This window comes from Lytechinus variegatus, chromosome 12 (assembly GCF_018143015.1).
Source record: "Lytechinus variegatus isolate NC3 chromosome 12, Lvar_3.0, whole genome shotgun sequence".
Taxonomy (NCBI): domain Eukaryota; kingdom Metazoa; phylum Echinodermata; class Echinoidea; order Temnopleuroida; family Toxopneustidae; genus Lytechinus; species Lytechinus variegatus.
In genome coordinates, this window is record NC_054751.1 from 27,297,948 (window position 1) to 27,320,668 (window position 22,721).

General features: G+C 35.9%; 1 protein-coding gene and 1 non-coding gene across 2 annotated transcripts in view; one reads left to right on the forward strand and one right to left on the reverse strand.

Moving 5' to 3' along the window:
* Positions 1-4,470: 4,470 nt before the first annotated feature.
* TRNAA-AGC lies at positions 4,471-4,543 on the reverse strand. Its single transcript has one exon. It is a non-coding gene; the product is annotated as a tRNA-Ala (tRNA).
* A 671-nt stretch (positions 4,544-5,214) lies between these two features.
* The window catches only part of LOC121424658 (structural maintenance of chromosomes protein 3-like), a 38,691-nt gene continuing 21,184 nt past the window's right edge, over positions 5,215-22,721 (forward strand). Inside the window, exons 1-11 of the mRNA XM_041620393.1 lie at positions 5,215-5,410; positions 9,452-9,527; positions 12,646-12,684; positions 15,145-15,284; positions 15,888-15,967; positions 16,934-17,012; positions 17,598-17,715; positions 18,967-19,081; positions 20,618-20,678; positions 21,739-21,819; positions 22,445-22,609. Of these exons, the coding sequence (XP_041476327.1) occupies positions 5,396-5,410; positions 9,452-9,527; positions 12,646-12,684; positions 15,145-15,284; positions 15,888-15,967; positions 16,934-17,012; positions 17,598-17,715; positions 18,967-19,081; positions 20,618-20,678; positions 21,739-21,819; positions 22,445-22,609 (969 nt within the window). The 5' untranslated portion in view covers positions 5,215-5,395. The remainder of the gene's footprint in view (positions 5,411-9,451; positions 9,528-12,645; positions 12,685-15,144; positions 15,285-15,887; positions 15,968-16,933; positions 17,013-17,597; positions 17,716-18,966; positions 19,082-20,617; positions 20,679-21,738; positions 21,820-22,444; positions 22,610-22,721) is intronic.

Sequence of the window (22,721 nt, forward strand, 5' to 3'; positions counted from 1 at the left end):
ATACAGTATCTATCTATCTGTTAATTTGTTGATAATCTTCCCTGTCTCATTCTTTATCTATTTAACATCTATCTATCTCTCAAATTCTCTCTATCTCTCCCTATCTATCTATCAATCTGTCTGTCTTTCTCTATTTCTCTCTATCTATTTATCTATCTATTTTTATAACTTCAGTATCGACCTGTTAATTTGTTAATAATCTCTGTCTCTCTCACTTTTAAATCTATTTAACATCTATCTCTCAATTCTCTATCTATCGATCTATCCATCCATCCATCTCTCCCTCTTTCTCTCTCTTTCTATCTATCTATCCACCTCTCTCTCCCTCTCTCTGTCTCTCTCTCTATTTCTATCTATCTATCTATCTGTCTTTCTTGTCTCTATCTATTTATCAGTCTTCTATATCTATCTTTCGGCAGCTTCTAAGTTCTAAGTGTATCAATCCATCAAACTTCAATTTGTCTTTCCATTATAAGTATCTGTTTATTTTGATTTTGTCTGTCATTCTATTCATTTAGTTAATAATTTATTTTTAGAAAAAAAAAAACTATCATAAACAACGCGACTGCAAAAGCATGTTCGGATTTCACTCCTGACTGCCGCTCTCTCTGTCATGAAGTGCCAAGGAACTCTGTGCTCTGATCAGTAACTGTGCAAATTGCATGCGGTGGTGGACTCGCCTGTGTCGCACGCTGCATGCAACCAGCGACGTGTGTAGACTCTTCACTAGTCGCTTTTTGGCTACTTTTCCGGAAAATGCCTTCGCCAGGGTGTAAAACGGAAACGCGCCCCCCGGCCCCCATGCCGTGACCAACTGTATAGCGATGTGTGGTTTCAGCAGGTGAAGGTTTAATGAGAGCATGGGCAGGTAAAAGATTGCTCAGGGTTAAACTTTTCCTTTTTGAGCTCACAAGTTTTCTCTAGATTTGACTTTAAAGAGTTTATGGAAGTTCTCTACACTAGATACTACGAAAGAATTTTGTCTTTTTCGAGTATTTGCTCTGGGTTTCTCCATCCTATATATGGCCTATATATATACAGTGCGTATAAAAAAAACGGGACAGATTTGAAGTCTATAAAATTTTAGTTTCAAATTATTATTTCTATATTTTGGTGTTAATAGGTGCTCTAAGGTCTTGTCTTTCAAATGCTATTAAAAAAACTTAGTTTTGTTCATGCTTGAGCGAACACGGGACGTTTTTGTTGGGGGTTCAAAAAGAGGCCTGCGCCAGAATTGCAGAATATGAGTAATATGATGATCGGACTTCTTGCTTATTAGCAGACTTCCTCTTAACCTTTTCATTATCTTTGCCATAATTTTCAAATCATGCGGTCAAAATTCATTTTCAGATCTATTTATTTGCTTGAATTATTCTGTTATTTCTTTTTAATATGCTCTCTGTTAGCTTTGAATATTCCTTCTTCAAGCTAAATTTTTTTTTTCAACCGAATTAAGGGAGAGCATGGATTTTTTTTTTCAAATCCTTTCATTATGTGCTACAAAGATTATGGTGCCTTTTGAACAAAGTCACACAGATGGGTGGGCGCTCGGGTTGCTCCCCCCCCCCATTAAAAAAATCATGACCCCCCAAAAAGGACAGGAAATAAAAGTACAGATAGAAAGTAAAATATGATATTTTTTCTGAATATTATGTCAGAATCTATCACAAAATTTGATATTGTAATTAAAAAAGTGGAAATATTTGCGCGCTAACTTCGCTCGCTCACAACTTTTTAATACATTTTACCCGATCTGCCATATCTAGCTCCTTCAAAGTTGACTCAATACACCATTGTCATTGAAAGACATGAATCCCTTCCTGTGTTTCCTGTCAAGCAATTAAACTTGGTCAAGGAATTAATGACCCATTGAAAAATAGATTCATGTCTTTTAAAGGTACATAACATTATTTGTTTCACATAATTCACATAATTGAATTAATCATTCAAATCTTCTTGCTTGGGTTGACAAAAAAAAATCTTCTTTTCTCAGTTACTTATGAAGGAAAATTAAAAGGTAAGAGAAGATTAAATGAAAAAACGAAATAATTCAATTAAATAAATAACTTTGTAAATGAAATTTGAGAGCATAATTCGAAAATTGTGGCACAGATAATGAAAAGGTCAAGAGGAAGTCTCCTGATTAGCAAGAAGTCTGATCATTGTATTACACATATTCTGCAATTCTGGCGCAAGCCTCTTTTTGAACCCCCAACAAAAATGTCCCGTGTTCGCTCAAGCATGAATAAAATTTATTTTTTTAAATTGCATTTCAAAGATAAGACCTTAGAGCATCTATTAACACCAAAATATAGACATCATTAAACAAAAATTTTATAGACTTTCAAATCTGTCCCGTTTTTTTGATACGCACTGTATATGTCATCTAGTTCTGGAGTCTTCATTAAGTTTGAAGAATTTTTAAGTCTCAAGATCGTCGGTCCCTTGAATTATTAGTCGGAACACTTGGATAAGATCTGCTCTGTGGCGTCGGTATGATGCTTTAACTTAGCCATCCTTTTAACTTTTGACCTGTATACTCGGAACTGCTTTTATAGTTCTTCTTTGGACTCTCTCGAGTTTCGCCTGATCCTTCTTTAAACATGCATCTGTGAACAAGACTCCAAAGCAGGTCGAACAATGGACTTATAAAGTAGCTTGAAGCTCTTAGGTTCAAGGAATGAGAAAGATCTCTTGATGATCCCCATCTTCTTATTTCCTGCCTTTGCTATCTGATCTATGTGCTGAGAAAAAACTTAGCTGATCATCCAAAATGAATCCCATTTCACTGTGGCTCACTTCGATGGTAGGGCCATCCGGGGGCCATCCAAACTTAACTTATAATAGTCATAGTGAATGTTCTTTCTGCCATAGTGAAAGACTTTACACTTCCCTGTATTGAAGGGAAGTTGCCATAAGATCACCCAACTTTGAATCCTCAGCAAATCAGCTTGAAGGATTTCCCAGTCTTGATTGTTGTTGACTTCAGCATATAATTTTGTATCATCAGCAAATAACTTAATAACACTTGCTTGAGAAGCTAGGACATCTGGCAAATCATTTATGAAAATCAGAAAATCACTCATCTTCCTCCTCTTTTTTTCTCCTCTCTTGTCCCCCCTTTTCCCACAAGTTTTTTTCCATTTTCTTTCTTTTTTTGCTCCGCCAAATTTCCTGCTTCCCCCCTAAATTCTGGTGGACCCCCTTAAAATGTCTCTCGTCCCTCCCTAAAATTTAGGTTGATGACCTTTTTTTTTTGCTTGCAAATTTTTTTTTACATGACTTGTGTCCATCACAAAATTTCAGGTAGACCCCCTCTAATTTTTTGGGCTTCCGCCGCCAATGAGGGGGGCCTCCCCCTTGGATCCGCCTATGTTGAGGGATCATGCATGTATATTGCCCACTGAAAGCCAATGCGAATGTGCTAAGTGCAATTTTTGGACACTACAGGGAGCAGTGAATCATGAACAAGATGCGAGTATAACTTAAAACAAAACTTTATTGTGAGTGCAGTCGGGGGAGTGCAGTGAGTGTCGAGGCCAAATTTGGGGATTGAAATATTCTGTTCTCAAGCAATTGTGCACAGCGGCGAGATATAGGCCCCGGGGGGGGGGCACTCGACCAAAAAAGTGGTGGGGGTGTGCCGCGGGCGAGACAAAAAACGGGGGCCTTGGAGCGGGCTTATTGTAAAAAGGAGGGTCCTTGGAACGGGCTTCGGAACGACAAATGTTTGTGAAAACGGGGGTCCTTGGAACGGATCGCCAGCGTGTGAGCGCGTATGCATCCCTACGGAACGGTCATGCGTGCATGATGCAGCTAGCGCGGCCTCCGCCGGGGAGCTCTGCGGCCGCTTTTCACCAGAATTGCATGCAGCTCATTCAACGCGATCGGAGCGGCGTTACGAAAAATATGCGAAGCTTTGGAGCGGATTTCTCTCTTCTTTTTTCTCGATAAGAAGAAAATGCTATGCCTTGGAGCGGCTTTCTTTGTTCTTTTTCTCAACAAGGCAAAAATGCTATGCCTTGGAACGGAAATTTGAGTGTAAAAATGGGGGTCCCCTCCGCGGCACATACCCACTATGCGTTATATACTGAGTGCCCCCCCGGGATATAGGCCTACATGCACGCCATTCATAATAAAAAAAAGTGCAGGTTTTTTATATGATTATAATAATCATCATACTTATAACTATTCATTTTAGTTCGCGAGCAATGAGTGCAAGTACATTTAGAAGAAAATGAATATGGCTGCCCCCCCCCCGGCGGGGGGAGCTTGATTGTTATACTAGTAATTGAAGTTTGTTTATATACTTTTGAGGGGGACATGCTTTCCCCCTTCAGCGCCAACTAATGCATAATGCCATATGTTAGTGCAGTTGCCTATAATTATAACTTATGTTTAGAATGACCATACTGTCCAACAAACAGCCATAAAAAAAATCATACACAATTTTAATAAAAATATCACAATTGGAGAACCCGGGCATCGATCCCGGTACCTCTCGCATGCTAAGCGAGCGCTCTACCATCTGAGCTAGCTCCCCGATGCAACAGCTTTAAAGAAATATAAATATATATTCCTTAAAATTAAATCACTTAACTTTTAATTTATTTTTTTTGTTGTAATTTAGGCGACTTCTTTAACTAAATTAGTTAGAAGATGTAATGTGAACTCAGTAAAACAATCGTCTGCTATTTAATTTCAACAAACAAGGCACTTGCGTTTATAAAGCTGGCAAAACAACAAAATCTATGATGGTGATTTAATTAACGTAGACGTGAGTATAGGCCTCTACTCTCTAGCTCTAGTCTAGGGGTCTAACTGTTCGGATGTCAACATCCATCAGGATATATATGTAAATCAAATATTTTTTTTGGAAAAAATAGAGGTAAAGGGTCTACCATATAAGATACATGATAAATAAAAATGTAATAAAAAAACTGAACAATATTTTCTTCCACTTTGCAATGAATTTACATAACGTTAATAGTACACAGTTTTTAAAACTTTTCAAAATTACCCCTCTATCAAAATAGACTCGGCGTAAGCTTACTGAACAAAGCGCGCCATTTTAATCGAGCTCAGCCAAGCTCGCCAGCGACGCGACGATGATAGGCACCCGGGTAGCTCAGGCTTCGAAGCTGCTGCGCTCGCGCTACTCATCAAGCAGCGCTAGCGCTATACGTGTAGTAGCCAGCGTAGGTTAAGGTTGAGGGCGCTTTCCTGGAGCAAATTTACATGGCGTACATAGGCAGCGGCGGGACTGAAGTGGACGTAAAGAGATGAGATAACCTCGACTTTATTCACTGAGATTTTTTTTTTGCATCTTATTGCATGGATGAGCAAGGTTTAAAAATATCGTAGTCCATCATAAACGTCTAAAGGCTGTCTTAAGATGTACATTAAACAGGTAATTATGCACAGAATTAAAATAGATCTCTGAATGATAAGTCGGACTCTCGAGTCTGACCGGAGCTTGTCTCGCAATCACTGGCCTGCTCAGGCACACTGCATTGCCATTGCACTGCAGTGCCATTGCAGTGGCAGTGCAGTGCAGAGCAACCTAGTCAGGCTAGTGGCAGTGCAATTGTGTTTTACTTTTACTGTCATAGTCATACTGACACTGTCTTTATTAACCCAGGGAGCTGCCGTAGCCAGGGTGACCAGACGTCTCGTATTTCCCGGGATTGTTCCGTATTTTGCTTAGTTGTCCCGACAAACCCTTCCCGGGACGCCTATTTATTAACCTATTTCAGTATTTGTCCCGTATTTCAGAATATTGAACAAAATTTATTTAAAAATGACGTATTTTCATCAAAATAACCAACAGATATACGAATCAGAGACAACAATAAAATCAAATAAACTTATGCAAGTTCTTCTGCGGTGATTTTCTTGCTAACCCCAATACACTGATACATCGCAAACGAACTGGCCACCTGCCATTGTGTGGCAGGCTATACTAGCTAGGCATGTAGGATCGGAGCAGATTCTCTCCACCAAACATGCCAAAATAATCACAACATCGGCGGGAAATTTGTATAGTGATATATGTTCTCCGTCAGGTTACTGATTTGGAGATGTGATCGGAGGAACAAGTTTGAGTTTTCATAACTAGATCTAGTTGTTTCAGCTTTCGTTTTGAGTTTTGTTGTGTATGATGCCGCAATGTTTTATCTAATTTTTAAGAAAAAAAAATCCCTTTGGCTTTGAAATTTTATTAATTTCTAAAACTTTTTTTTTTTAGTTTTAAAGATATATCTGAAAAACACCAAATTTCATGATTTTTGTTAGATGATTGGATTTTTTTGGTTTGCTTGAAGTTTGAACTTTTTTCCTCTTTCTTTCTTTCTCTTCTATCCTTCTTTCTTCATCCTTCTACCCTTCCTGCTTGCCCGTTTTTTCTTCCATCTATCTTTATTTCCTATTTGTCTTTCCTGATCCTTTCTCTGTTCATTTTTCTTTCTTTCTTCCTTTTTCTTACCTGTCTTTATCAAATTTCCCTTTTTTTATTTCCTTCATTCCTTTTTCTTTAAACTTTTTTCTTCCCCCTCCCTTCCTCTTCTTTTTCTTTTAATTCTTTCTCTCATTCCATTATGTTTTTATTCCCTCCTCACCTCATTCTTTCTCCCTCTCTTCCTCCTTTCATTCTTTATTTTATTTTTCCTTCTAATTCTTTCCCTTATTCTTTCTCTTCCTCCCTCCCTTAATTCCTTCCCTCCTTCCCTCACTGTTTTCCTTCTTTCTTAATTGTTCCTTTCTTTCAAACAATGAAGGAAACTTTTTTCTTTCCTCCTTTTTCTTACTTTCTTTTTTCTCTCCTTTATTTTGTCTTTCACACATGTATTCTTCTTCCATTACTTTATTTTTCTTTCTTTCTGTATTCAATTCAAAGAATGACAGAATTTTTTTTCGCTCTTTTACTCTTTCTTTCATCCTTTTATTCTATCTTTCTTTTATTCGTTTTTATAATTTTTTCCTTCATTTCCCCTTAATTTTTTCTTTCTTCTCAATTCATCTTTTTCTTTCTCTCCTTCATTCTTTTGTTTACCCTCCCTTCCAATTCTTTATAATTTTTCACAGGTGTAACACTGTGTAGCCGATTGTCCGGTATTTCATTTTGTGAAATCTGGTCACCCTGGCCGGAGCCCCAGGACTCATCCGTGTTATATTAGGCAGAGGATACTCTCCAAAATTAATGGGGTGGAATGGGACCGCAATATTAAAAATAAATAAGATGAATACATTGTAAGGCATTACCTAGATCTAGTAGAGGCGCATGGCCAATTTGGACTTGGAGACTGTCTCCAATGTGGGAGATAATCTCCAATATCAGAGACTTTTGTAAAGAATTTGGGTATCAAATTTCAGAAACAGTCTCCAGTTTTGGAGACTAATTTCCTTTGTTTACATTTGCGGCAAAAGGATTACCTTGGCGGCAAATAAAAATGTGATAAGCAGATTCCTCATGAAAAATTACACCTTTTCACCGTCTTCTACTTTAAAAATTCACCGTCTACTTTTGTTTTGATAAGGATTTTTGTTGTCATTCACACACAAAACAAATGGGCTTCTGACCTCAGCGAGACAAAATTTTGAGTGAAAGCAAAAGAGAAAAGAAGCCAAACATTGCCAACCTTGTTCATAGAATGAGTGGTCTAACAGACTTGTGTGTGTTGATTTTGACAAAGTCAAACTTAAGCTGAGCTGTGAGTGTTGACCATAGCTTCAGTCTCTGTATTTTGGTTGTTCCACTGAACTGCGTTAGCTCACTGACCAGTAGTAGACTGATGAGCTTGGAGGCCCGTACATGTATGTACAGACAACATATTCGTAGTAACGTTAAATTTAACATTCGGCGGAAATCCAATTTTCGGATTGTTTTTTTTTGTGCATAAAATGTCACATGAAAAAATAATTACATCAAATTAACGAAAAAATATAAAAAATTTAAAAATATCATACCTTAGACAGCAGTTACCGCTAATGCCTTTCAAATGATGATGAAAACATGGTCATCTTCGATCCTTTCGTCTGTCAACATAAGTTGCCATCTTGGATGACGTCACCATCCTTACAGACATATTTACCAGTCGCTATATATTAAAAACTTTTCAATATAAAACTTTCAAAATAATAGAAATGTGACGTTTTCTGAAAAATTCTGATTAATAGCTGCAAAAAAGAAGAATGAAGTCAGACAGATTTTCAGCATTTTCCTGCCATAGACTCTAGTCTAGATCTAGGCAGTGCAATAAATGGGACACACACAAATCCTAATTTTAGTTTCCAATATCTGTCAAAAATTTATTCTTGATGCCAAAAAGTTGTCTACAGAATGCCAAATTTATTTGACACTCTCTCTTATGTTGTGATTTTTTTTTTTTTAATTCAGATCAGTGAAAATTTGCAACAAAGTGAAAAAATTGTGGCAAATAGAAATTCAAAATTCCCATCTAAGCTCATGGCCATCTCAACATACATAAAAATGAGGGTTTGCAATTTATCTCTTAATCCCCATTTCTAATGATCCTATAAACTTTTCCATAATTCGCAACAAAGGAATGTCCAAAGATCCTAAATATGAGTTTAAAATAAAATCAGACCGCATTTTTCTTGCAGACTGAATTTGCTCAAAAATTGTGCCATTTCCCCTTAAGTCAGCCTGTTTTAAGCCGACACTTTTCAGTGCATGGCTTCAGACACCCTATAGTCATTCAAACTTGATATTTTGCTGAATCATCTGGATCTACTTTAATAACGAGAGAGAAAGTTGGAAAATAGACAAATTCATGATATTTTGACCTTATAGACTCTAGATTTGTAGTCCTATATATTTTGCCCATATTTTGTTGTTTTGAGAAAATAAAGACTTTGAAAATGTGTTTTGCCCCTTTTCATCAACTCTATATTCAAATTTCCTGGATGTGCATAGTTTTCGAAAAGCGTACTATTGATGCATGTATGGTGATACAAAATAGGCCTACCGCACATTAAGACTACCGGTATACACATTTTGTCAGAGAAATTTACTTCAATTCTTCTCAGTTCTGGAAAACAAGGAAAAGTCTTTGCTTATTAGTGTACATGTCGTCGCACGCACCATGAACCATCCTCTCTGCACACTTCGATGCGAAAGTTAAGCGCACTGTATCTATTCCACGAACTGTCCTCTCTGTTACGTTGCCCACTGTGGCGTAAATAATTAAATTCAAGAAAATATAAAGATACGGGATGAAACTTTGGAACCTGAACTTTTTAACGAAGACACTGGTAAATAATTTGCTCTCCTTGTAGGCGCACTTATTGTTGGTTTAAAAAAAATTCTTTAAATGCGTTTTTTGCAAAAGTAACTTTCGCATCGAAGTGCGCAGAGAGGACAGTTCGTTGTGCGTGCGACGATGTGTGAACCCAGTCTTAAATAAAACTATTTTTCCTTTCATGTTCATAGGTAACGATACAAGGGTTTCGATCCTACAGGGATCAGACTATTGTGGATCCCTTCAGTCCCAAGCATAATGTTGTTGGTAAGTGCAAAAAATTTTCTTTTTTTTAGGATGATACTACTGCTAGTTAAAGGACAAGTCCACCCCAACAAAAACTGGATTTGAATAAAAAGAGAAAAATTCAACAAGCATAACACAGAAAATTTCATCAAAATCGCAAGTAAAATAAAGTTATGACATTTTAAAGTTTCGCTTCATTTTACAAAACAGTTGCACATCTCGGTCCGTATGCAAATGAGGGAACTGATGACATCATTCACTCACTATTTCTTTTGTATTTTATTACATGAAATATTTTGATTTTCTCATCATTGTCATGTGAAATGAAGTTTCATTCCTCCCTGAATACATGGAATTTCATTATTTTAACATGTTGTGCTTCAGGCAAGGAGGTCCTAATCATCAAATTCGTAAAAATTGAAATATTGTGTAATTCAAACAACAAAAAACAAAAGAAATGAGTGAGTGACATCATCGACTCTCATTTGGATGTAACTGGCTCGTTCATATAACTATTTTGTTAAAAATAAACGAAACCTTGAAATGTCATAACTTTCTTATTTTACATCCGATTTTCATGAAATTTTCAGCATTGTGCTTGTCTGATTTTTCTCTATTGATTCAAATCAACATCTTCCTGAGGTGGACTTGACCTCTAAAGATTCATTTCTGTTGCACATAGCTCAGGGTGATGTCGCCCCCGAAATGTTCAAAAGGGACATGGAAATTTTTTTAAAAGATCCCTGGATAATTCCCATTCATTGCCATGTTTTAAAAGCAAGTCTAGTGTTCCAGACTTTAATAGGCAGATGATTGTTTTCATCTAATATCTAGTAAAGCACTTACACCAAATTTTTAAAAAGATCCCTGGATACTTCCCATTCACTGCAATGTTTTAAAAGCAAGTCTAGTGTTCCAGACTTTGATAGGCAGTTGGTTGTTTTTATCTAATATCTAGTAAAGCACTTACACCAAATACTTAAAAAGATCACTGGATACTTCCCATTCACTGCAATGTTTTAAAAGCAATTCTAGCATTCCAGACTTTAATAGGCAGATGATTGTTTTCATCTAATATCTAGTAAAGCACTTACACCAAATTTTTAAAAAGATCACTGGATACTTCCCATTCACTGCAATGTTTTAAAAGCAAGTCTAGTGTTCCAGACTTTAATAGGCAGATGATTGTTTTCATCTAATATCTAGTAAAGCACTTACACCAAATTTTTAAAAAGATCCCTGGATACTTCCCATTCACTGCAATGTTTTAAAAGCAAGTCTAGTGTTCCAGACTTTAATAGGCAGATGATTGTTTTCATCTAATATCTAATAAAGCACTTACACCAAATTTTTAAAAAGATCCCTGGATACTTCCCATTCACTGCAATGTTTTAAAAGCAATTCTAGCATTCCAGACTTTAATAGGCAGATGATTGTTTTCATCTAATATCTAGTAAAGCACTTACACCAAATTTTTTAAAAAGATCACTGGATACTTCCCATTCACTGCAATGTTTTAAAAGCAAGTCTAGTGTTCCAGACTTTGATAGGCAGATGATTGTTTTCATCTAATATCTAGTAAAGCACTTACACCAAATTTTTAAAAAGATCACTGGATACTTCCCATTCACTGCAATGTTTTAAAAGCAATTCTAGCATTCCAGACTTTAATAGGCAGATGATTGTTTTCATCTAATATCTAGTAAAGCACTTACACCAAATTTTTTAAAAAGATCACTGGATACTTCCCATTCACTGCAATGTTTTAAAAGCAAGTCTAGTGTTCCAGACTTTGATAGGCAGATGATTGTTTTCATCTAATATCTAGTAAAGCACTTACACCAAATTTTTAAAAAGATCCCTGGATACTTCCCATTCACTGCAATGTTTTAAAAGCAAGTCTAGTGTTCCAGACTTTGATAGGCAGATGATTGTTTTCATCTAATATCTAGTAAAGCACTTACACCAAATTTTTAAAAAGATCACTGGATACTTCCCATTCACTGCAATGTTTTAAAAGCAATTCTAGCATTCCAGACTTTGATAGGCAGATGATTGTTTTCATCTAATATCTAGTAAAGCACTTACACCAAATTTTTAAAAAGATCCCTGGATACTTCCCATTCACTGCAATGTTTTAAAAGCAAGTCTAGTGTTCCAGACTTTGATAGGCAGATGATTGTTTTCATCTAATATCTAGTAAAGCACTTACACCAAATTTTTAAAAAGATCACTGGATACTTCCCATTCACTGCAATGTTTTAAAAGCAAGTCTAGTGTTCCAGACTTTAATAGGCAGATGATTGTTTTCATCTAATATCTAGTAAAGCACTTACACCAAATTTTTAAAAAGATCACTGGATACTTCCCATTCACTGCAATGTTTTAAAAGCAATTCTAGCATTCCAGACTTTGATAGGCAGATGATTGTTTTCATCTAATATCTAGTAAAGCACTTACACCAAATTTTTAAAAAGATCCCTGGATACTTCCCATTCACTGCAATGTTTTAAAAGCAATTCTAGCATTCCAGACTTTGATAGGCAGGTGATTGTTTTCATCTAATATCTAGTAAAGCACTAACACCAAATTTTTAAAAAGATCACTGGATACTTCCCATTCACTGCAATGTTTTAAAAGCAAGTCTAGTGTTCCAGACTTTAATAGGCAGATGATTGTTTTCATCTAATATCTAGTAAAGCACTTACACCAAATTTTTAAAAAGATCCCTGGATAATTCCAATTCACTGCAATTTTTAAAAACAATTCTAGCATTCCAGAGTCCAGATTTAGGCAGTAGGTTGTTTTCATCAAATATCTAGTAAAGTACTTGCACCATGTTACAGCATCACCAAATCAAAGTCAGGCTTTAACCAAAAATTTTAAGGTTTTTAAAACAGATATTCAAATGTCATAAAGTAAGCGTAGCTGCTACATGTGTACGGAATGGTTTCATGCAGACCCATTCCACTTGTTTATAGGAATGTACCATTTTAATTGATGAGAATGATGAAAGAATTTTCTTTTAAATTTGTGTCTCTCCAGTAATACAGCAGCATACAATGATGTTGTTTTCTTTTTGTCTTGTTTTGGTGGATCGAATTCAGCATTTTGCATGTCTGTATATTTTTTTTTGCAGTTGGAAGAAATGGATCTGGAAAAAGCAACTTTTTCTATGGTAAGTTTGCTATGAAACATACAATAAATTTCTGATTTTAATTAAGTCCCTTCTCAGAACCGTAACAGCAGAATACAGCTTCATTGCGGGAAACCCAGTTTATCCTTTTTCCATTTTTCTAGAAGCCCCCAATTGTGTGTATGTATCGAGGTATTAGAGACCTCCTTGTTATGCACTTACACTGAGCATAGCCATGTACAGTGCTGCCATAGCATGGCCACATGACAGGTATGGTAGTGGATCGTATTACCGAACACTTTTCATGAATTTGATCATATCAAACACATTATTCCAATAAATTTCACCAAACTTTCACCATAAATACACAAATACCTACAAAATATAAATATGCACAAATTTTGCCGAAATTATTTTTCATTTTTACGACATCAGCTTCCAATCGGACCCCTCTTCGCAAGTGAAATATTTTGGTCACTTGAAGAGGTATCGTATTACCGAACGTGTGTTTTCTATGGGAAAAGGTGGGAAAACAACAAAGTCACTGATGAGCTATTTTGACCATATTTTATTGTTTTGAGGATATAAAGACTTCGAAATTGTGTTTTTGATAATTTTTCATCATTTTTGTCTCACCTGCGAAGCAAAGTGAGACTATAGGCGCCGCTTTTCCGACGGCGGCGGCGGCGGCGTCAACATCAAATCTTAACCTGAGGTTAAGTTTTTGAAATGACATCATAACTTAGAAAGTATATGGACCTAGTTCATGAAACTTGGCCATAAGGTTAATCAAGTATTACTGAACATCCTATTAGAGTTTCATGTCACATGACCAAGGTCAAAGGTCATTTAGGGTCAATGAACTTAGACCATGTTGGAGGAATCAACATCGAAATCTTAACCTGTGGTTAAGTTTTTGAAATGTCATCATAACTTAGAAAATATATGGACCTAGTTCATGAAACTTGGACATAAGGTTAATCAAGTATCACTGAACATCCTGCATGAGTTTCACGTCACATGACCAAGGTCAAAGGTCATTTAGGGTCAATGAACTTTGGCCGAATTGGAGATATCTGTTGAATTCCCATCATAACTTTGAAAATTTATGGATCTGATTCATGAAACTTGGACATAATAGTAATCAAGCATCACTGAAAATTTTGTGCAAGTTTCAGGTCTCATGATTAAGGTCAAAGGTCATTAGGGTCAATGAACTTTGGCCGAATCGGGGGTATCTGTTGAATTACCATCATAACTTTGGAAGTTTATTGGGCTAGTTCATTAAACTTGGACATTAGAGTAATCAAGTATCACTGAACATCCTGTGCACATTTCAGGTCACATGACCAAGGTCAAAGGTCAATGAACTTTGGCCGAATTGGGTGTATCTGTTGATTTACCATCATAACTTTGAAAGTTTATGGATCTGATTCATGAAACTTGTACATAAGAGTAATCAAGTATCACTGAATATCCTGTTTGAGTTTCACGTCACATGATCATGGTCAAAGGTCATGTAAGGTCAATGAACTTTGGCCATGTTGGGGTTTTCTGGTGAATAACCATCATATCTCTGTAAGTTTATTGGTCTAGTTCATAAAAAGTGGACATAAGAGTAACCATGTATCACTGAACATCTTGTGCGAGTTAGAGTAGTATTCAAAGTCAGCACTGCTGCTATATTGAACTGCGTGATGCAGGTGAGACGGCCAGAGGCATTCCACTTGTTCTATTTAAGTTCCCTTTGGAAGGAAGTTGCAAAGGTTTGAGCGTATTTGATTATTTTCTGACGCATATGATGTTCGCGTTCGGTAATACAAGGCCGGTCGGTAATACAATCACTCACTATAGTGTTGAGGGCTGTCATTCAAATGTACAGAATATAGTTTTGTTATTTTCTCCTTATGACAATAGTTTTGGAGCTCTATCTTGACTTCAAAACTATGCACTAGTAATGTAATAGATGAATAGAAAATAAATCATACATTGTACTTACTGCTTAATCAATAAGCGGGTAGGTTTTGTGGATATAACCGTCCCAAATACTCGATTTATGGAAAGTGAGATTTAGGCATACAAATGTTGCTATCCATCTATCAGGGAATAGTGCAGGGGATAATTTCTCTTTCCATATTTGATTAGTATTTTTTATCATTAGAGAAAAGCTCCTGACTAAGTTCTCTTTAGTTTTATTTAAACTTTTTTGCTGCACAAAAAAAATAATTGTGCAACAGTATTTAAAGAATATGGAGCACATAAAGGTTCAATACCAGAAAAAAATATTCCCTGTAGTGACATATAAAGCACTACAAATATCGGCTAGATTAGCCCCCGAAGCATTACTATGGGATGTAGTTAGAATGGCAGATTAGTCCAGTTACAAGTTTTCACATTTGACTTGTTCAATGTTGTTTTAAATTTATTTGCATGAATTAATTTGCCTTCCTTGCCTCCAAGGTAGTGCTAATGAGAGAATTTGTGTATTTTTTTTATATATAGCCATCCAGTTTGTTCTCAGCGATGAGTTCAACAATCTACGTCCTGAGCAGCGTCAGGGTTTGCTGCATGAAGGTACTGGTCCAAGGGTCATTTCTGCCTTTGTCGAGATCATCTTTGAGAACAGTGACAACAGGATCCCTGTAAGTGTACAGTTTTGGTCTAACAAATTTTGTTTGAGGGATAGCCAGATTTTGGTTATTTCCCTCACTTTATGTCTTTTTGGCTACGTGTTTTGAGCTTGCCCCCAATCAAATGATAGTGCACCTATCAGTATCAAAATCGTTTAGTCTAGCCATATGAACAAGTCAAACATACTTTTCTTTCTGGAAATATACTGGAGATTTTAAAAAATGCATTGAAAATGCCGACATCTTACTAATTGTGATTTGATGAATAGAAACCTTATTGTAAGATTTGCAAATATTAAAATATTGTAAAATCCATACAGTACAATGCAAAAAGATGTATCACCTTGTTGCTCATATTATAGTTTAATGAATCAAATGAAGAAAAAAAATAGATATTTAATGAAGAATAAGCAAAATTAAAATGTTAGGAAATTTCTTATCTAACATTTGATTCCGATGAAATTTTCACCATTATACTTGTTTTGATTGTGTCTTTTTATTCAGTGTTTTGTTAGCTTTTTGTTAGCTTGCCCTTTGATAAATGTTGTGTTGAGGATACATCGCTGACCTGGATTCACATCTAATGTACATGATCATAACTGTATTTTCTTACAGATTGAAAAAGAAGAGGTGACCTTGCGTCGTGTCATCGGATCTAAGAAAGATCAGTATTTCTTGGACAAGAAAATGGTCACGTAAGTTGATGCCATTTTTAGTAAAGAGTAGTAACATGAGATCAGGTTAAAAGTTTTTATTGCTTAAGCCAGGTGAGTTGTGGACTCTATAGAAATACTATAGAAAAATAATGGTGAAGATTGGAGTGAAATATGACAAAGAATAACAGTTATGAATGTTGTTTTTATGTTTTGTGACATCACAGTTGAGCAGCTTCTCCAAGTGAGTTGACTTTGCACCACGTTTATGTCCCTACACATCCAGGGGTGAGAAGCACCCATGTGCAAATCAACTTTCCTTGGAAAAAAAAAGCATTGGGTTCCTTTAGAGGTCAAGTCCACCTCGGAAAAATTTTAATTTGAATCAATAGAGAAAAATCAGAGAAGCACAATGCTGAAAATTTCATCAAAATCGGATGTAAAATAAGAAAGTTCTGACACTTCAAAGTTTTGCGTATTTTGAACAAAATAGTTATATGAATGAGCCAGTTACATCCAAATGAGAGAGTCGATGATGTCACTCACTCACTATTTCTTGTGTTTTTTATTGTTTGAATTATACAATATTTCAATTTTTACGAATTTGACAATCAGGACCTCATTGCCTGAAGCACAAAATGTTAAGATAATGGAATTTCATGTGTTCAGGGAGGAATGAAACTTAATTTCACATGACAACGATGAGAAAATCAAAATATTTCATATAATAAAATACAAAAGAAATAGTGAGTGAGTGATGTCATTGGTTCCTCATTTGCATACCGAGTGAGATGTGCATATAACCGTTTTAGGAAATGAAGCGAAACTTTAAAATGCCATAACTTTCTTATTTTAAATCCAATTTTGATGAAATTTTCAGTGTTATGCTTATTGAATTTTTCTCTTTATATTCAAATCAAGTTTCTATTTGGGTGGACTTGTCCTTTAAAGAAGACTTTGGATTTTTTTTCAATAATGTAGCTTCAACATCTTTTTTTTTTACTACAGAAAAACTGATGTAATGAATTTGCTGGAGAGTGCAGGATTTTCCAGGAGTAATCCTTATTACGTGGTCAAACAAGGAAAGGTATGTTTTTTTTGTGTCAAACAGCAAAATAATTTGAATAGTTATGAGATAAAACAAGTATATTCAACAAATCAGATGTACATATGTAAAATGAGTTTTGAATATGAAATGCATACAGGGGCAAATCTATGGTGAGTGCTGTTACCATTACACTTTGCCTCTTTATTACTATTGATAAGTAAGTTAGAGATGGTGTTATCTCATATCCTCATTTCTTGTCACATAAGTGGAAAAGAGTAGTTATTAACGGGCATGAAACTACAATATTGTATATTGTAGTCCCAGGTGTAGGTTTTTATGTAGTAGTTAGAGTGTGACGTCAACTGAAAACAATCTTTCAGAGTTAAGGAAGAGGGAATCTTCTTTATTTTCTTGATAGTTTCAAACTAAATCACTTTCAAGGAAATATGGAAAATAGATAAACATTCTGTGGATATAAAGATGTGAAATTTCAACAACTTTTTTTGGAAGTTCTTATTTTTTTTTATTCATTACCCTGCCGGTTAACTGTAACCACCCATGTAATGACTTAAGCCTCTGTATTCTATTCAAAGCATTTGCATACTGGAATTTTTGTCATGGCAGATTAACCAGATGGCTACGGCCCCAGATTCTCAGCGTCTCAAACTATTGAGAGAAGTGGCTGGTACCAGAGTCTATGATGAAAGAAAGGCAGAGAGTCAGACAATTCTCAAAGAAACAGGTTTGCTACTATTTTATATTATCCTTTCAGCATATATGTCTCCTTTCATAATGAATCAGATTGTATACCCCCTTCTCAGTTGGTTCAAATTTCTTATATTTGTTCTCATTAGCATGCTTTTTTTTTTTTATTAAATTCTATCATATTTAGACAACCCGCTACCTTACCCATAGTCAGAAGGAAAGACAATTTTTAATTTCTTCTTTCTCCAGGCAACATTGGGGTCTATACTATTGGGAACTGCAGTGGGGAAAGCCTTTTTTATTGTATCATGTCATATTTTATCATTCTATTGTACTCTGTTTGATGTTTAAATAATAGTAATGGTGATAATATATGCGCTTGTGATCACCCGGCTTGACATCACCAAAAGTCAGCAAAATTGTTCTTATTTTTGTTTGTATATGGTTTGACATAACATATCCAAAGTTCTAGGAAGATAATGTGATCTGTCGAGAAATAAAACTCAGTTTTTGTCTCGCCTAGATCTAGTGTGACGTCAATTGAAATCCGTCTGTCATAGTCTAGAAAGAGGGGAATATTCCAAATTTTCTTGCTTGTTTCCAACTAAATAAAAATATTTCAAATTGATTTTGACAGATGGTCATTTCATGGATTTATATAGATATGAAATGTGAAATTTCCAGCAACTTTTGGAGATTTTTTTTCCCTTTCCCATATGGACAGCAGTTAGCCCTAGTATCGTAACATGTAAAGTCCAGGGACTCAATTTTATAATTTTGAGGGGAGCAATAAAAAGCTCTCTTTAAACTTTTAAAGGGAGCATTAGCCTTGTAGGGGAGTAGTACAAAAAGCTTGTCGTAGACATACAAAGGGAGCTCTCTTTTCCGATTTCAAAATGGATGGAGGAATGTACACTAAATAAAGTAACAACCCACAACCAAAGGAGACAAACAATCAGATATAGATATTGATCTATGCAATAATTTATCTCATTGAACTTTTTAACGTCATTCTTGCAAGTGCGTTTAATTGCTTACAATATAATTGTGCGTTATTTACAAAACCTTGACAGCGATGACTTGAACAGTTTGATCATTGACTGATACCCTTGTTTGGCTATTGCTGAGAAGAGTGAGAAATCGCTCTTCCAAAAATGGATTAAGGAGAGCGGTAGTGAGTGATCACTCTCACTCCCCTTAATACTAAGTCCCTGAAAGTTGTGTATAAAAAGAAACTCTTTATTTTGAGGCCCTTAACATGACTTTTTATTATATTGCACTTTTTCAGAGGGTAAAAGAGAAAAGATCCAAGATTTGTTGAAGTACATTGAGGAAAGACTACAGACACTGGAGGAAGAGAAGGAAGAACTCAAGCAGTATCAAAAATGGGATAAGATGAGGAGGTTGGTATGAGAAATGGGATAAAATTAGAAGGGTTCATTCAAGAAGTGACTAATCTTAAAATAAGACCAAGTCAGGTTTTATCGGCCTGAATTCACCAAGGTGGTTTTGAAAACCCACGGTTGAGTCCATGGTTTATGCAGATTTCCTGTATAAATTATGCTTAATTTAGCGTGTATAAAACATGTCCAATGCTGATGCGCGCTTTTGTCACAGTGCGCCAAATTGATGCCGTTAACCATGGTTAGGTACGCTATTTTATTCATGAGTCCACTGCTTAAAGAGTGGACTCATGAATAAAATAGCCTATCTAACCATGGTAACAGGCGTCAATTTGGTGCACGGTGACACAAGTGCGCATCAGAATTGGACATTTTTCATACACGCGCCAGATACGCGCTAAATTAGGTGTAATTTATACAGGAAATCTGCATAAACCATGGACTCAACCGTGGGTTTTCAAAACCACCTTTGTGAATTCGGGCCATCATGTTTTATTTATTCCAGTATTCCATTAAAACAAGTTCAGCATAACAAGTCATACTTCATTATTTTTTTAGATCCCTTTAAGCCTGTAGAGAGATTTAGTAAAAGGGCCAATTGTAAGTTAATCCAAGGCTCACTAAAAGCAGAAGTTGCATTACATTATTCCAATGGCTGATTCTGTTAAATTGCAAATTTGAAATTGGATCATAGGAAGAGCCATGGTGTAGTGGTTCTGACTCTCGCCTTGTAAACCGAGGGTCGTGTGTTTGATTCCTACCGCGGTCTAGCGTCCTTTGCCAAGACATTAATCCACACTTGGCCACTCTCGACCCAGGTGCTAAATGGGTACCCGGTAGGATGCGAAAGGTATTGTATTTTGATCTTGCCAATGCCATAATGAGGCTGCGATGAATGCAAGGAATGCTCCCCAGGGAGTGGAAATCGTGCACTTTTCGTGTGGGATTGAAATGAATCCAGTGACCGGGGTAATAATATGCTGTAACGCGCTTTGAGCCATTCTGGGAAAAGCGCTTTATAAAACTTGGCTATCATTAACGTTTCTAGCATCCTCTCTCGCTAATGTTTTTTTTTTCATGCTTCAAATATACCCTTTGAGCACTTATCCTATAAAATAAGTCATTAGGTATCAGAATCATGTACTGAAATGTTTTAGCCAATTCCAGGCTTGAAAAGGGGCTTATTTATTGAAAAGAAGAAAACAAAAAAAATACAGCAATATTTTCTTTTGATCAGGTACCTGATCAAAATATAATTTTCATATAAAATTGCAAAATTTACCAACACACAGTATAACACATTTTTATTTCTTTTTCTCACATCATAAATGTTTTACAGCATAATCTTTGGTATAATCTAGTACTGAAGTTGAACGGCAACATTCGCTTCTTACTAGAAATAGGCTTTAAGTACACTACTCGCAGACTTTGTGTTTCATTTTCTTAGATCCCTTTTAGTACACCTTTTACATTGAGGCTTGTTTTTCTTAACCCCATGGGTACAATTATAACCTTTGTGTTGTTTCATTTTCTTAGATCCCTTGAGTATACTATTCACAACCAGGAACTCATGGACACAAGGAAGAAACTAGAAGATGTAAGTCATTTATGTTCATCATCAATTATGTCCCAGAAAAGCTCAAAAATTACTCTACCCCCCCCTGACCCCAAAAATAGTTTTTTGATGGCTTTTTGAATAGATTTACAGCCACATTCTAATTGCATGCATAAAAATGCATAATTAGTTTCATATAAAATAGATTGTGTGAATGTAGTGAAGTTTAGCTATTCAACTGTAGATGATAAAATTCTCTTTTATCCTGCAAATTTTCGGCATTTACCACCCCTGTCCCTCTCCCCTAGGACTAACAAGAATTCATTACTGAATGATCTCGGGTTTTTTTCTTAATGTTTGGACCCTCATTTTGCACAAATTATGATATGAATATGTTGTATTTGACTGGGTAAAAGCAATTTGAAGATAAGTGATATTCCTCTGATTTTATTTTACAGTTTAGTAGAAAGTCATTAGAGGTAATTTCTTTTGTTCTTAAAATGTTTGTTTGTAATGTATCATTAAAAAGTGGACTGACATTATTCCAGTTCATTTTAATAAGTTGCGTATAATTTTGCAAACCCACTTGGTCTGATAAGAATAAAGAGCAATACTATCATGCCACATATCTTTGTTGCAGTATGCTCAAAGTGTATTTGACACCAAGAGCAGTGTTGGCTCAGTCGGTAACGCGTCTGCCCGTCGAACCAAAGAACGTGGGTTCGATTCCACCACGGGCGGATGACTGAAGCCAGTGCGTTGTGTTCAAACGTCTCTCCCATGTTTCATAGATGCAGGCTATGTTACAATGGAAAACACTCCGTCTGTCGGATAGGACGTTGAATGGAGGCCCCGTGTAGAGGAGAGTCACCACCTTTTTCACGTTACGAACCCACTGCACTATTTGTATAAAAGTAGGGGGAAACCCCGGTGTAGTGGTCCACCTGCATTCCCCCCAATCAGTTATATCGGGAGGAGAGACCCGCGGGTCTTAGTGATTCAGTTCGCTTTTGCCTCCCAGGCACAGGAGAAGCCAAACAAGTAATAATTCACATCACATAAATTTGATAAAGATGTGTGATATTTTTCTTTTCCTTCTTAGCTTGCCAATAAACGTGAGAATAGTGGAGAGATGACTAAACACATCAGAGATGCTCAGGAGGAAGCTTCTAAAAGGATCAAGGTAAAATCATCACATATGTGACCGGCCACCCCAAAAACCAACAAAAAATCACCACTGAAGGTTCTCTGTAAATACCCCAAATAATTAGTCTTCAAAAACAAATTAAAAATGAACTGGTTTCAACTTATACAAAACTTGACCATTTTGATTAAGATTTTGAATTTTAGAAAACAATAACCTTTTCTTCTTAAATTGGATTAATTGATTTTAAATTTCATAATTTATTTTTATATAAGCTTACGTTACTGGGTCAAGGTCAAAGCTTTGTCATTTCAAATCAATTAAGTATATTCTTTGCTTGTTTATGAACATGCATTCACATGCATATTGGATCAAATTTGAATAGTTTTAGGGCAAGGCCATTTTGCATTCAGGGAAATTTGAAAAGGGCATCCATAACAGTGGCCCATTTGTTTTTGTTGCCACGTAATTTCAAAGTGGTTATGAAAACAAGAAAAGATTTGATATTTCAATATTACAAAGTCAAACAAGTCTGCTATATTGAATTGAATAATGCAGACGAGAATGGCAGGGACGTTCCACTTATTTTACAAGATATATTTTATGACGCTAAACTGAAAATCTAGACAATATTTACAAGCAAAAATGTGACATTTTATTGCAGACAATCAACAAGGAACTTCGGGAGTTGAAAGGTCGGTTGAGGACAGCCAATGAAGAGAGAGATCACTTGACAAATGAGAGACAAGATCTTTTCAAGCGCCGTGCCAAGCTGGAATTGGCCGTCAAAGATTTGCAGGAAGAGGTCAAGGGTGATGTGGATGCAAAGGTTGGTTGAAATATAATTCTTTAAAGATAAATTCCAGTTGTGGTAATGATTTCAAAATTAATTCGTACAGAATCCAATGAAATGACCACCAAAGTGTCTGTTTGTATAAATA